At 43.0% G+C, this 15195-nt stretch overlaps 1 protein-coding gene across 3 annotated transcripts in view; it reads left to right on the plus strand.

Annotated features, from left to right (window-relative positions):
* Positions 1-15195, plus strand: part of Shtn1 (shootin 1) — a 104330-nt gene that overhangs the window by 37457 nt on the left and 51678 nt on the right. For all 3 annotated transcript variants that reach the window (XM_032892230.1, XM_032892233.1, XM_032892234.1), the window contains exons 5-8: positions 616-784; positions 4175-4272; positions 6612-6693; positions 10359-10453. In XM_032892230.1, coding sequence (XP_032748121.1) covers positions 616-784; positions 4175-4272; positions 6612-6693; positions 10359-10453 — 444 coding nt within the window. The remainder of the gene's footprint in view (positions 1-615; positions 785-4174; positions 4273-6611; positions 6694-10358; positions 10454-15195) is intronic.

The raw sequence follows: 15195 nt of genomic DNA on the forward strand, positions 1-15195 counted from the left end.
TCCGGTAGCGGAAGGTGATGACATCACCTCTCATGGCTAAACATGTGGAAACTCTTTCTTCCAGCATCCACCTTTCTAGAGAAGAGATCTGATTGGCTCAATGTGGGCATATTCACTAGCTCTGATTAGCTGTAGCCAATGGCTACAGGGTGTGTGTGTGTGTGTGTGTGTGTGCGTGTGTGTGTGTGTGTGTGTGCGTGTGTGCGTGTGTGTGCACTCATGCTATGAATGTGAATGTATTTGTGCCACAGCCTGTATGGGTATGCATGACTTTTGGGTTCTTTGTTTTGTTCCACCATGAGTTCTGGGGAACTCATGTCCTCAGGTTTAAACTGTCTTGCCAGCCCCAGAATTCCTTATATTTCTTAAAGTTTATAACCAGCATTTCTACTTGCTGCTGCTATAATTCAGGATGAGGCAAACTTAAAGTAATAAACTTAATATTAAACACATGAGTAGTTTATTTATTGAGACTAAGTCTACCTATTACATCCTACCGTGAATGTTAATGAGTATGTAAGACTAAAATACACTTAACTCATTCATTGTTTTAAAATTCAAGATACTCATTTGACTGGTTGATAAAATAACCATTATTTTCTGTGTTACTTTCAGCTAAATAAAGAAAATAAAACCCTGAAAAGAATCAGTATGCTATACATGGCCAAACTGGGGCCAGACGTAATAACAGAGGAGATAAACATTGATGATGATGACCCAGGCACCGACACAGACGCTGCGGCAGAGACCTGTGTGTCCGTCCAGTGTCAGAAGCAAATCAAAGGTGGGATTCCAGTGTTACAACTGAGCGTGGTTTCTGCCAGCACAGGGTTTCCTGTCTCTGATGGAACATCAGAATTCCGTGAGGAGTTTTGAAAATACATGGGACCTGGGGAGACGGTTGAGAGAGTAAGAGCACTTGCTGAGCAATGATGAGGAACTGAATTCAAATCCTCAGCACCTACAGCAATGCCTGCACAGTTGGACATGCCTGTAATACCAGAATGGGGTTGGGGGATGGGGGCTCAGCCACAGGAAGGCCTGGGCTTGCTACAGCCACTTCAGGAAGAAAACCAGCAAGCTCTAGGTCTAGAAGATCCCCCCTCTCAAGGACGGAAGGTGCAGAATGACAGAGCAGTACAACTGCTTTCTTCCTTGGGCCTTTACACATGTGTGTGCACACACATGTACCTATACACATGTGTACATGTACACCACATGCACACACACTGAATTTTTGACAATACTAATGACTGGGTCCTAGCAGCAACATTTCTTTACACATGCATGTGCATGTACATGTACACATATGTATCTATACATAGATGTGTACACATACACCATGTACACACAGTAGAAGAATTTTGAGAATACTGATGACTGGGTCGTAGCAGCAACATTTCTTTACACATGCATGTGCATGTACATGTACACACATGTATCTATACATAGATGTGTACACATACACCATGTACACACAGTAGAAGAATTTTGAGAATACTGATGACTGGGTCCTAGGAGCAACACTTTTGACTTCATTAGCCAGGGCAGTCAGGGGAAACTGAGTCTCAGTGAGAATCACAGGGGCGTCTCTTTCTTGCTTTGTGGGTTGCTTTCTTGTTTGGAATTAGGCCTGGCTAGAAATGGGAAGTTACCATAATGTTAAGAGTTCATATCATCATTTATCTTTTTTATTGTTTAGATTTGTTTTATTTTATATGTATGAGTGTCTTGCCTGCGTGTATGTGTGCACACCACATATGTGCAGTGTTAAGATACTTTTGCTGAGGGAAAGATAACTGTAGTCAAAACTATCTCTGTCTTGGCTGCACAGTAGAGCCAGGTATAAAGAGAGTTTATCATATGAAAAGCCCAAGATTCAATCCCCAGCACAAAAACTGTGTATGTGTTCAGCCAACACCCTGTATTTATTTGGGTCTCTGTTATAGGTTCAATAACACGTGCAACTTAGTTCATGTAGAAAAGTCATGCTCATTGCTTTGCCTGGGAGATAAGATTTCAGGCAGAAGGTGCTCCCTGACCTCACTCCTCAACCCCTTCTGTTAAGACAAAATAGAGGGCGCTGGTTGGGAGCGATGGGGGCATCAAGGTCCTCCCTCTCTTCACTGTTCTCCCTTCTATGCGGCCTTGGACGATATGGCCTCGTGCTCCTCCTCCTGGAATTAGTCAGCTGGTGGAGCAAGTGACTTAGAGCCAAGTCTCAGAACTTCAAGCTGAGTTTATGAAAAAAAAAATCCAACTTATAATGATGCCATGGGTTTTTTTCCTTGCCCTTGGAGAAGGGTAGGAATTGGAAAGCATTTCAAAGCAAAACCCGGCAGAGCAGGAGGCTGAGCAGAGGCGTAAGAAGCCTGTGCTAGTCAGTGGGTACTTTAAACACCACAGTCACACGGCCCCTTTTCAGCCTGGTAACAAACTTTCCTTGAGTCATGATGGTAAGTAATAAAAATAAACGAGTAAACAGAACACCCACAACTATGGAGAGGAAATGGCTTCTTTACGTTTTCAAGTCAACATTTTGGTTTTCTTAAACTCGGAATCTCCAGGTTATTAACTATCGCCACTGGTCTGTGCCGTGTTGTGCTGAGCGCTTGTGGCCATCATGAAAGAGAAATGGGTTCCACACCTTCACTGTCTCTGCTGAAAACCTATGAATTCTTTTCTAAATGCCAGGCAGTTTCTCTAGAGTGTGGTTTTTTTGATAGACTGCAAAGAAAATTCAGTTTAGTCCCTTTAACATAGTGATATTATTGAGCCCGCACGGTGTCAGTTTCTATGTGGCTGGGGTGGGCCTTCATGTGACGTTGCCGTTGTCCTCTGTTTTGGTTTGCTTTTCTCTCTGTCAGATAACATCAACCACGAACTGTATTTTTAGTTCTTTTGACCAGATCCATGTTTCCTTTTAAAAATAAATTTATTTCAGGTGCTACCATCATGGAAATCAGCGCAGAGTACAGTATAGTTTTTGTTTTCCAAAATAAAATTAGAACTACCAGGTAGGGGGCTGGAGAGATGGCTCAGTGGTTAAGAACACTGCCTGCTCTTCCAGAGGTCCTGAGTTCAATTCCCAGCAACTACATGGTGACTCACAACCATCTGTAATGGAATCTGACACCCTCTTCTGGAGTGTCTGAAGATATAGAGAGTGTACTCACATACATTAAATAAATAAATTTTTAAATACATACATATATACATACACACACACATACTACCAAGTGACCCAGTTACACACAAACCAAAGAGCCCTGCATCCACGACAGAGACTTGCATATCCATGTGTACTGCTGCTGCTGTAATTCACAACAGGAAGGAGATGGAATTAGCTGTTCATCAAAGACAACAGATAATAGCAATGTGATATATACTCAGTGGAATTTTATTCAACTGTAAAGGAAATTTTACTTATTGGCTGAGGAGATGGCTGGAGGGTAACACGCTTGCTGTGCAAGTATGAGGACCTGAGTTTGGATCTCCAAACTCATGCCAAGATGGATAGGGTAGCATATTTCTGTAACCCCAGCACTCCTAGGACATCATTAGAGTCAGAGACAGGTGAATTCCCAGAAGCTCACGGGCCAACTAGCCTGGTCTACTCAGGTGAGCAGCAGTAAGCATCGGCTCAAACAGGTTGGAAGGTAAGAACCTACACGCAGTTATATCTGATGTGTACATGTATACTGACACACACATATCTGCAGTCACCTACATGAGCATGTGCACACAGTACGCACAGCAAAGGAAAGGAAAACAAAATTATTGAAATTTGCAGGGAAAAGAATGGAACTGGCAATATTACTTTACATGAGGTAAGGCTCAGAAAGGCAAATACCACGTGTTCTGTCTCATTGGCAGATCCCAGAATCTTGTTTTTATCTTGGTGAATTTGTAGAGGAATGAGTATAATGGGCATAAAGTTATAAGAAAGGTCCATGAATAGGGAAACTGAGGTTTTCAGGAAGAGGAGGGAGGCTGAAAGCCTCAGGGGGAGGGCTGGGGACTGAAAAGTTCAAGTGAGGAGTGGGGAAAGGAGGGGAAGGATGGGAGGATCTATCAAAACAAAACAAGGAAAACACTGTAAGGAAACCTGTCATTTTGTTTCATAATTAAAAAGCAAAACGTTGACTTTCATTCTCTTCCTTTAAAATTACAGAACTTCGAGATCAAATTGTGTCTGTTCAGGAAGAAAAGAAGGTGTTAGCCATTGAGCTGGAAAGCCTCAAGGGCAAACTCGGGGAGGTGATGGAGGAGGTAGGCATCTTAGGCCTGAAGGGCTGAGACTTTGGCATTTAAACGTACAGCTTGTTTGGGTTGGCTAAGTTACACAGATGGTATTAAAAGCTATCTTTTGATACTAGCATCTGTTAGCATTTTTTAACTATTTTATTGGGTTCTTATACATCTCCTTCCCTTCCAAACCTTGTTCCACCCTAATCCCTTCTTACCCCCCAACACTAGGTAGGAGAAAGGTTAATGGGGAAGGAAGCCTATACCTCTTTGGACTACTTCCTGCTGATTCAGGGCATTGGGTTCCTTGGGTCCAGTCCAGTCTTTGTCATCAGGATATCTCCAACTTCTTTTCTCTTTGTTCATACTTGACAAACCACAACAACAGCCTCCAGGAGCAGCAGGCGGGAACAGCAGCTGCCTCCTCTTTCTTAGGATCTCACCCATTTATGTCCTCTTCAGAGTTCTCAGAATTAAACAATCTGCAGCTGGCAAAAATCACACCCCTGCTAGTGCGTGAGACAAACCATAATCACCTGCTATGAAGTGGCCTCTTACCCCGCACCTGGGATTAAAATAAAAACATCTGTATAACATAGTTGGGTTTTTAAAGACACCAGAATTCTCACTGCAAGCATCATGTGTCAGCTGTCATTTTGCCCCTCCCTCTGTATTTCAGTCATTCGGAAAACATACGCATACGGAGCAGCAAGATGTGAACATGCATCACTCCCTAGCTTAGCTGACCAGACATCACTGGTGTAAGGGGTCCATGCTGTCATCCACCTACTGACTCCTGTTTCAGGTCACACACTCTATTGCCCTGGTGAAGAAAAAACTGAGAGTAGCTAGCCTTCAGTGGACAGGCAGCTCAATTGGGGGTGGGGGTGGGCTATTACTGTGTGTCCCTCTGCATAACAGAAAGGAGAAGTGGAGGAAAGGTTCAAGGGGTGATGTGGGAGAATCTTCTTCTCATGAGTTGTCTGTAAGCACAGGGCTACTCTGTTAACTTTTCTTTGCAACAAAGTTTCAAGAATCTGTCTTCATAGCTTCTTTTTAACTTGTGTCCATTGGTCTCAGATTCTGTAGCCCAGAGTTTCCCAACCATTGTCTGTCCCAACTGCTATTGCTTTGTTTCACCCAAACGTAGTAATAATGGGGAAAAGGAGGCAACCTTGGTGGGACTTCTTCCCTCTTGGACTTTGTTTGCGACTTACTAATGTCAGCCAAAACAAAAAGCAGAAAAGAAAAAAGAAAAAGAAAAAAGAAAAAAAAAATCTATGTGAAGAGAAACAAGTTTGTGGACTCTCTGGAGGTGGATCTAGGGCTGTGTTCAGAACTACCAGAAGTAGTTTTCTTCTTGAATGAAAGTACAGGAGAGGAGAAGGGGACATTCCATGTTACCATTCACCAAGCCTTAGGAGTACTGCTGGAAGATAATTCAGGTGTTGTTTTTATTGTTAACATTTTAAACATTTAGAGAAGAATCAAGCAGGAAAAGTGAGCTTATAGACATTGCTCAGTTGAACTCACAGCTGGCCAACACAGCCATGGTAAACCTCAGGGTACCACCCACAGCTGCCTCCTCACATAGTGCCCAGCTCCTTAAGCAGCTGTTGTTCTGAACGTGGTGTTTATCATTCCTGTGTGTGCTTTTGCATGCTTAGATCAGTACGGGTTCTTTCGAGTGTTTTTAGTAACTGACAGTTTAACTGTCTCTTCTTTCGAGTGTTTTTAGTAACTGTCAGTTTAAGTAACTGTCTCTTAAAGTCCAGCACAATGCATTTGAGACTTACCCATCTTTATGTGGGTAGCTTTGCATTTTTAAAAGACTGCTGTGTGGGATTCTTTTCTACTGGTAGGTGTTAAAAAGTTATTTCAGAAATTTAAGTCTGGGAAAGAATATCACAGGTACACTTTACTAAGTTGAAAGTCATCAAAATTTAAAGTTATCTTAAAAAGAAATCAATATATTCATCTTGTCAACATAAAATCAAAGTTCAAACTGGAGCCTAAAGTTGAGTACTTGCTGTCCTGTTAAGTAATAGGTGTATTTTGTGAGTGGTCACAACTTGGATTTTTAGCATTAAAAATATGAGTGAATGACTAGAACACTATCCAGTGTAGGGAGGGCCCAATGCCAATTGTATTATGTAAATGAACTACGATGTGGTGTGGCCTGAAGTCCCAGATGACCTCAGAGTTTCACAGAAGAGCTTTTACACTCTAGTGGAGAAGCCAATGGGTACTCTTTACACTGCAACTTGATGTCGAAGCCAAACAGCCATTTGAAGGTCCTGTGTCACCTTACATCTCATTTACAATTTTTTATTTTTTTTCTCCTTCACATTTTACATATGTAGGTAAATAAAGTTAAGCAAGAAAAAGCTGTCTTGAATTCAGAAGTTCTTGAGCAGAGGAAAGTCTTAGAAAAATGCAACAGAGGTAAGTCTCTGCGGTCTTCGTTTTCTCCAGCACATTTTGCTTACATATGTCTGGTGCTTCTTTATGAGTGTGCCCAGATGTGTCTTTTTCCAAGGTTGTGTTTTGTTCAGCAGTGACTTTATCTCACATCCGTCATTTCACCACTGAGGAAATTTAAAAGGGATTTCCACACAAGTATGGTGGTCGCATAGCTTTAACCCCAGCACTTGGGAGGCATATCTTTTGTGAGTGTGAGACCAACCTGGTCTGCATAGTGAACTTCAGTCCTGTCTGGTCTTCATAGTGAAACCCTATCAAACACACTCTCAAATAGATAGATAGATGGATGGATGGATGGATGGATAGATAGATAGATAGATAGATAGATAGATAGATAGATAGATAGTACCAGAGTATTCCTGTAATCCTAGCACTGGGGAAAGAAGACACAGAAGGATCTCTGAAGCTTATCATCCTGCCAGCCTCAGTGAATTGATGTGGTCCAGACCCAGTGAGAGACCCTGCCTCAAAACAGACATACAGATGACAGACAGATGGGCAGACAGGCAGGCAGATAGACATAGATAGATGGTAGATAGATAGATAGATAGATAGATAGATAGATAGTGATAGATAATAGATAGAGAGATAGAAGATAGATAGATAGATAGATAGAGATATTGATAGATGATAGATAGATAGAGATATTGATAGATGATAGATACATAGAGATATTGATAGATGATAGATACATAGATAGATAGAGCGAGCAGTAGACAGACAGAGGATACCCAGAGTTGACCTCAGGTTTCCATACACATACACACACACACACACACACACACACACACACACACACACAAGTGTATGCACAGTACACACACTTCAAGTTCACATAACGCATACATTGCATTAAAAAAATTCAGTAAAAGCCATTTCCTTTAGGAGACTTGAACTAATGAACTCATTTTGAAACTTCGAACATGTGCACGTCTGTCCTCCATGTATCGTGGGACCATAATCATTTTTGCCCCCTTAGCACTTGATGGACTTGCTAGGAAATCAGAATCTAGGAGAGGTTCGGAAAGCTTCAGAAACATGATAATATTTTAATTGAAGAGAATGTAGACAATGGGCCAGTGGGAAAAATGAGCATCAAGACCGGCGTACCAGCCAGGGGTGGCAGCGTGCACTTTAAATCCCAGCACGGCGGAGGCAGAGGCAAGTGGATCTTTGTGAGTTTGGAGGACAGTTCGTCTACCTAACATAGTGTGGTCCTGGCCAACCAGGGATGCATACCGAGACTCTGTTTTAAACAAGATTAGCATGCCAAGTGTCCCCTTGCTCTGATGTCTTTTGTAATTCTTCTTTGTGTCTGAAATATGACTCTGAGCCTCTAGTGGCCAGCACAGCAAGGGATCTATAACCATTTAGACAAGTTACCTAAAAACATATCTAGTGGTGCAGAGAATGGGACCCGTCTATGTAGGAGATGGCTTCCAACCAATACTTCAAAAGAAGATGCCACATTGTTTGGTCAGCATCTCATTCTGACTGTGAAACAGGACACGAGCCTCATGGGGGCTGGTTATAATGTTGCAGCTTAGCGCACGGAGCAATACTGAAGTCTCTCAAAAGTCTTTCTGGGGAGAAGGACTTAGTCTGTTTTTTGTTGCTCTCATAAACTACCTGGGCACTTTAAAATGAATCTAGGTTTCTAGCTTCAGGTGTCATCCAGGAGAACAGCTCCACCATGTGCTTGGCTCTCAGAGGGTCTCCTTGATGGGGTCCCACCACAGTGTTGGCATCACATCACAGTGGGAGTGCAGGATTCCAGAGAGAGATCCCACGGCAAGAGAGGGCCTGGTCTGCCTGGCAGTAAGCTCCTCTCTTAAAGTCCCTCCACCTCTTACTACTAACATTCTGGGGACCAAACTTGCAACATGTGTATCTTTGGAGGCCACACCACAACTAAACCACAGCAGAGAATTAATACATTTCTTGTTCTCCCTTTGGTCTGTCCCCAAGCCACCCAGTGTCCTAGTTTAGAAGACAGGACACAAACAGGACTTTTCAGGCTTCCCCTGTGATGGTTCTAATCCTTTGTGTCGCTTATTGGCTGGAGTTTTTGAAGAAAGGGCCTGGAAGGTAAGCCAGGGAGAAGGGTGAGATGGTAGGTTTTCTTCAGGTCCCACTTCAGTTTATACAAACTGCACTCTCTGTCTACGGTGCAGACTGTGAGTCACCACGCGGGTCTTGTCTCCAGGAAGCTCCTGTCTAGAAAGAAGTGGGGATACACGAACTTGCCACCAGGACCAGGGAGAGTTCCATTCAGAATCCAGGTCAAAGGAACCTAGACATGGGGAAATTCACTTTTTATTACAGTATTCTGGATAGAGAAAAAGAGAGCCTATCGTCCTGCCTGGGGCTTTAGATACTCATGGTCTTCATTGTTCTCTTCGTGGAATTTCTTTCTTTTTTTTTTTTTTTTAAATAGGTTTGAAAGTCATTTAGTCCTTGGGGACCTGTAATTCCCAGTGCAAACCGCCACTTACATTACTTTCCTTGAGTTAGACTGTTCTGCTTCTGTCTGAGGAGGCAGTATTTTGCGAAGAACAGAGTTTGAAATTCTATGTCATTACACAGCAAACCCGTCCTTAGTCAGTTAGGATTGAAGTGCCCCGGTGGAACAGAGTGTGAAAGCAGCCATTAAGAGTGTCTTGGCGGGGAGTTTATTGATACAACTCGGCTCAGAGTGAGGCTCTTCAGACGCTGTCTGCTTGCATTGTGCTGGCTTCCTAATGGCGTCACAGCTCCCTGCATCCTACCCGCATCATTATTAACAAAGTAGGCCACAAAATGTCAAAAGCAGAAATGACTGTGTGTTGCTTTTCTTTAGGACCTTTCCTATAGTAATTCTTTTTGGTTGAGGAAGGGGGGCGGGGTCTCACTAAGTAGCCCTGACCGCATCTTGCACACATCTATTGACCTGTCATATGTACCTGCTCTGGGAAATGCCTAGGATATGTTGTTGGGTTGGGTTTTTTGTTGTTATTATTATTGTTGTTGTTGTCATGAGGGTGCTGGAGAATGACTGTGCAGAGGACCCAGGAGGTTCAGTTCCCAGCGGCTCAGAACCATTTATAACTCCAATTCCAGGGGATCTGACACTTTCTGACCTCAGTGGATACCAGGCACGCATGTGGCACACAGACAAACATTTTTATACACACAAAATAAAATCTAAACAACAACAACAACAACAAAAAGCCCCAGAAATGTATTCATTTTGTACTGACTTTTACAGTACAATTTATTTGAAAGCATATAACACGTCATTCCTTATATTTTCTCTCATAATAAGATTTGATGGCAGAGTAGTATTTCTCATGCTGTATTTTACAAACCCTTTGGTATTTCCCCATTTCTACGAAGAACACGCTTGCAAGCACCTCTCTGTATGGTTTCCCGATCCGCTCTTTTAGGATGTGCATAGTTGAGTCTAGGAGTGTGACTGGTTTTAAGTTGTCCACTCACATGGCTAAACTATCCTTCATAAAGCTCCTCACTCTGCACCCGCCACAGACAGATGACAGCCCCCCTGTGCAGAACCTTTTCCACACAAGCCGCTGGTAATTTTGCACAGCCCGTTGTCTCTGTTCTCTTTTTTCTTTTGTCTCCCTCAGTGTCCATGTTAGCCGTTGAGGAGTATGAGGAGCTACAGGTGAACCTGGAGCTGGAGAAAGACCTTCGCAAGAAAGCAGAGTCTTTTGCACAAGAGGTGGGTAAGCTGCTGAGAACGGGGGAGGGGAGGGGTCTTCGCAGAACACCGGTGGGCAAAACAGGTTGAATGCTGTCAGATACGTAGGGCCATAGATTCCACCGTTCCTAGCATGGTAGGTGGACTTACTTATGACTTGTTTACAGGAGTTATTATATAGTTCGTAGGGACCTACAAGAGAACCAGGTGACACTTCCACCACCAATGACAGATGTTTGAGGAGATGGCGATGCGAGGACTTAGATCTGAGTATCACAGCTTATACACATACATCAGACTTCCCTGGTGCACCCCATAACTATGCACAGCCGTTAGGTATTGACTGAAGATTTTAGAAGGTGTTTGAATAGAACTTGGAAGTCTTAAGCACCCTAGCTAAGTGGGAGCTGCCGCGTCGTAACTTTAAGTCTACTGACATTGGGGGATGGGGGGGGGCGGTTAGATGGAAGCTGCATTGTGACTTTAAGTCTACTCACATTCGTGGGGAAGACATGGGTTGAAATTTGCTGCGTCTGTCACTGTACACAACCTCCAAGCTGTCCCTGACCTCTTAATGCTGCACTTCCAATGTCTGTAAAATAGAGGTCCATGTGAATGGAAACCGGGAGACTTTAGAATGCAGTGGAACGTGTGTGTGTGTGTGTGTGTGCATGTATGTGCACACACATAGAGGCCAGAGATCAATGTCAGGGGTCTTCCTCAGTCACTGTCCATAGCATCTCTGACTGACATGGGGATTGCTCCTATGGTAGGCTAGCAGTGAGTTCCAGGAATCCACTTGTCTGCTTTTACAGCTCTGAGATTATGAGCATTTGCCACTGCACCCCCAATTTTTGCAGGGGTTCTGGGGAATTGAGCTTAATTCCTCATACTTGTACTGCAGACACTCTGTAAATTGAGCTATCCTCTCAGCCAAAATAGAGTAACCGTTGAGAGTACTTTGTAGGCAATAAAATGCTACACAGGAGAAAGGCTTTTCATGGAGACTGTAACATGTGGTGACTAGCCAGCTCGAGTGCAGAATGCCTAACGGATACCCTTGAGAATCTGGGCTGTGTGTCACTGTCATCTTAGATGACGGTGTCATATAATCCACCTTTCTCTCCTGGCCATTGTCTGGTGCTCTCATTCTGTGAGTTGGTTCTTTCATTGCTAATGGAAGCTCGCCATGTTGTACACCCATTACCTCAGCCACTCGCCAGTGTAATGATTTACCTCTCAGGCTAGAGATAAGCTTTGAGCTTCTCTGGTTCTACCTGACCTTGTTGACATTCGAGTATTGGGTATTCCGTGGCTCTGCAGCTGGTTTCCAGGGGAATGACCTGTCGCCAGGTAGCTGAACTCAAACATCGAGCTTCATTGAGCAAGAGCTCCGTCTCTATTGGAATTTTGAGCCTGGGTGTAAAGAACCTGGTGTTGAGGGAGGCAGCTCAGAAACTGAGAGTGGTCCAGAAAGAGGTATCCAAGGTGGAGGAAAAAAAAAAACACAGGATGTTGCAAGGATGACATTTGAAAATTGGATTATGTTTCTGTTTTGTTATCATATCATATTTTGTTTTTGTGTTTTTGTGCCTAAGCATAGCAGGGTTAACATTGAAAATCTGATCTAGGCTTATCTGATTCGAAATCATTGTGATTAATTTTATTCAGAGAGTCTGAAGAAAGGTAGATGAATATTGTTCTCTGTTGACTTGTAAGAAAGGAAAAGGAATTGCAGTGTGTCCAAGCCCTCGGGAACAAAATCTGTGTGATTATAAATGGTGCAGGTAAATTGACCATGGGGAGGACAGGTGGAGAAGATGTGGAGACCTCAGTTGTGAAGCTGACAAGGTTGATTGAGGGTGACCCGACCCGCAGGGTCCTACCAAGATGTCTTCATTTCCTGCGTGTTGTTTGCATGATGTCAGAATACAAAAGTGCAATGCAGCTCAAAGGGCAACTTGGAGGCCTCACGGTAGCAGAGAAGATAAGAGAAGTGAGATTCTAGTAGGAAGGCACACATGGGAAGGATTTCTGCAGGGTCAGCTGACCAGGTGGGAGCCCTTAAGATGTGGGGACAGTGTAGGCACCATGTTGAACCAGCATGAGGAGGGAAGGCAGCTTGGGAGGCCTCTGTGACATGAATGTGTGCAGCAGTGCCCAACATCTAGATTTAAACTCCATCCCGAGGTTTAAACCTCATTACTGAGAAGGAAATCTTTGACACATGACTATGGCTAATGGCTTGAGACTTGTTTCACAGGAGGCCCACTTTTCAATGTTGTGCTCAGCACCGGATTGGTATGAGAGGCAGTTGTGTGTTGAAGATGAGGAACTTAACTGTCTACAGTTTTAGGAATAAACATCCAAGTTCACTTGCTTTATGAATTTCACTACAACAGGAATTCATGTGCTTATTTAAAAAATCACACAGTTACTTGTAAACACGTAGAACAGAAGCTGAGAACTTTCCTTGTTTTCATATTCACTTATTTAAAACAAAACTAAAGCCTGTTCCTTCTTAACAAGAGGAGTCAGTTGTCTCCAGAGCCATGTTCCTAAATTTTTTATCTACATAGTACAGTCTTTAAAAAATTTACTTATTTATGGTGTGTGTATGCGATTGTGTCTGTGATTGTGTGTGTTGTGTGTGTTCTCTATGGTGTGTGTATGTGATTGTGTGTGCTCCGTGTGTTTTCTATGGTGTGTATATGTGATTGTGTGTGTTGTGTGTGTTCTCTATGGTGTGTGTATGTGATTGTGTGTGTTGTGTGTGTTCTCTATGGTGTGTGTATGTGATTGTGTGTGTTGTGTGTGTTCTCTATGGTGTGTGTATGTGATTGTGTGTGTGATATGTATATGTGGTTGTGTGTGTTATATGTGTTTTTTATGGTGTGTATAAGTGATTGTGTATGTAGTATGTGTTCTCTATAGTGTGTGTATGTGATTGTGTCTGTTGCGTGTGTTCTCTGTGATTGTGTGTGTTGTGTGTATTCTCTATGGTGTGTATGTGGTATGTATATCTGATGTATGTATATGTATGATGTGTGTATAAGTGATTGTGTATGTTGTGTGTGTTCTCTATGGTATGTGTATGTGATTGTGTGTGCTCTGTGTGTTTTCTATGGTGTGTATATGTGATTGTGTGTGTTGTGTTTGTTCTCTATGGTGTGTATGTGGTATGTATATCTGATTGTATGTGTTGTGTGTGTTCTCTATGGTGTGTGTATGTGATTGTGTGTGTTGTATATGTCCTCTTCCTTTACCCACATGGGCTCTAGGGCTTGAACTCAGGTCTTCAGGGTCATGTAGCCTCACCTTCACTGACCGAGACATCTTGCCAACCATATTTTACGTTTTAATACAAATCTTCCTAAATAATTTGGACAACATTGGGGTATTGCTGTGAATTCTGTATTAGCATAAGATTTTTGTTCTCACTCTTATTCTTCTAATAGACATGAGAGATTTCTTAGAAATTCCAAGATCTGTGGTGTTCTTCCTCTGGTAAGAGACCAACTCTTTGACTCTAATTGAGGTGTTCTTGCCACAGCAAAACCAAACTCATTAGTGTTTGGTGACCGAACCTTCTAGCAGAGGACTCAATTTGCACTTTAAAGTTTGGGAAAGGTAGTTTTTGATTTTGTTTTCTCTCTTGTCCCATGTAGCCTAGACTGTCATCAGACTTGATAGGTAGCTAAAGATAACCTCGAAATCCTCCATATCTACCAGTCTCTGCCTCTCTGAGTACTGGGATTACAGACACATGCCATTGTTCCCAGTTTTTGTGGTACCAGGGACTGAACTCAGGAGTGTGCATATGCTAGGCAAGCGCTCTACCAACTAGGTTGCTACTGGTTGGGGCGTGCTACAGGGGTTTTGAGAAAGAAATTCACACTAGGAGGGTTTTCTAGATGTATTTTTTCTTGTTTGCCTTCAAAGAATCTACTCGAGTGGTGTTGAGCAAGTTTTCCAGAATGTTCCTCTTTCCCAAGAAAAGCAAATCTGGAGAGTCACACAGTAAGGATGGTGCCATGTCCTGGCTCATGAGTTGGTGATGAGGAGTGGGTGTCCCTGCCTGGGCTCCCAACTCTGTGGCTGTAGCCACTTTGCCAGGAACACATGCAGCAGAAAAGAACCTGGAGCTCTGCCTCAGCCACTATTTGTGATGACTCCTGAGGTATTGAGATGCCAGTGAGGGAGCCTGGCTAGCTACGTTCTAACAGAGGGGGAAATGTATCAAAATTATTGCAACAATGTAACCAAAGTAATTCATTTCAGCTAGACCCTGTTCAAATAGTCAAGACACTGTGTCAATCTTTAATTACCCTGTTGGCTGGAGTCTTAGCCTCCTATGTAGGACACTTTGGCTGTCTCTGTGCCTTTAACTCTTTCAAAGAGGAGGTGATGCTGAAGGAGTGTGGATACCATGTACAATGCAGAATTGTGTCTCACAAGGCTGGAGAGATAGCTTGGCAGGTGTCTCAAAACCACCAGTGTGACTTTAGTCCCAAGGAAATTTGTCACCCTTTTTTGCCCTGTGCAGATACCCTCATACACACACACACACACACACATAGACACACACACACACACACACACACACACACTGTACATACAAGTAATAAAAGTAAATCTTTAAAAACTGTGTTCTACCTGTTTGAGCTGTTGTGTATCTTAATTTTGCACAGCTCTGAGGCTGCATCCTGGACTTTTCACAGACTCTGTACAAGAAAAGAATGAAAGCTCAGTGGTGTGTGTGT

The sequence above is a fragment of the Rattus rattus genome, chromosome 2 (genome assembly GCF_011064425.1).
Source record: "Rattus rattus isolate New Zealand chromosome 2, Rrattus_CSIRO_v1, whole genome shotgun sequence".
Classification (NCBI taxonomy): Eukaryota; Metazoa; Chordata; class Mammalia; order Rodentia; family Muridae; genus Rattus; species Rattus rattus.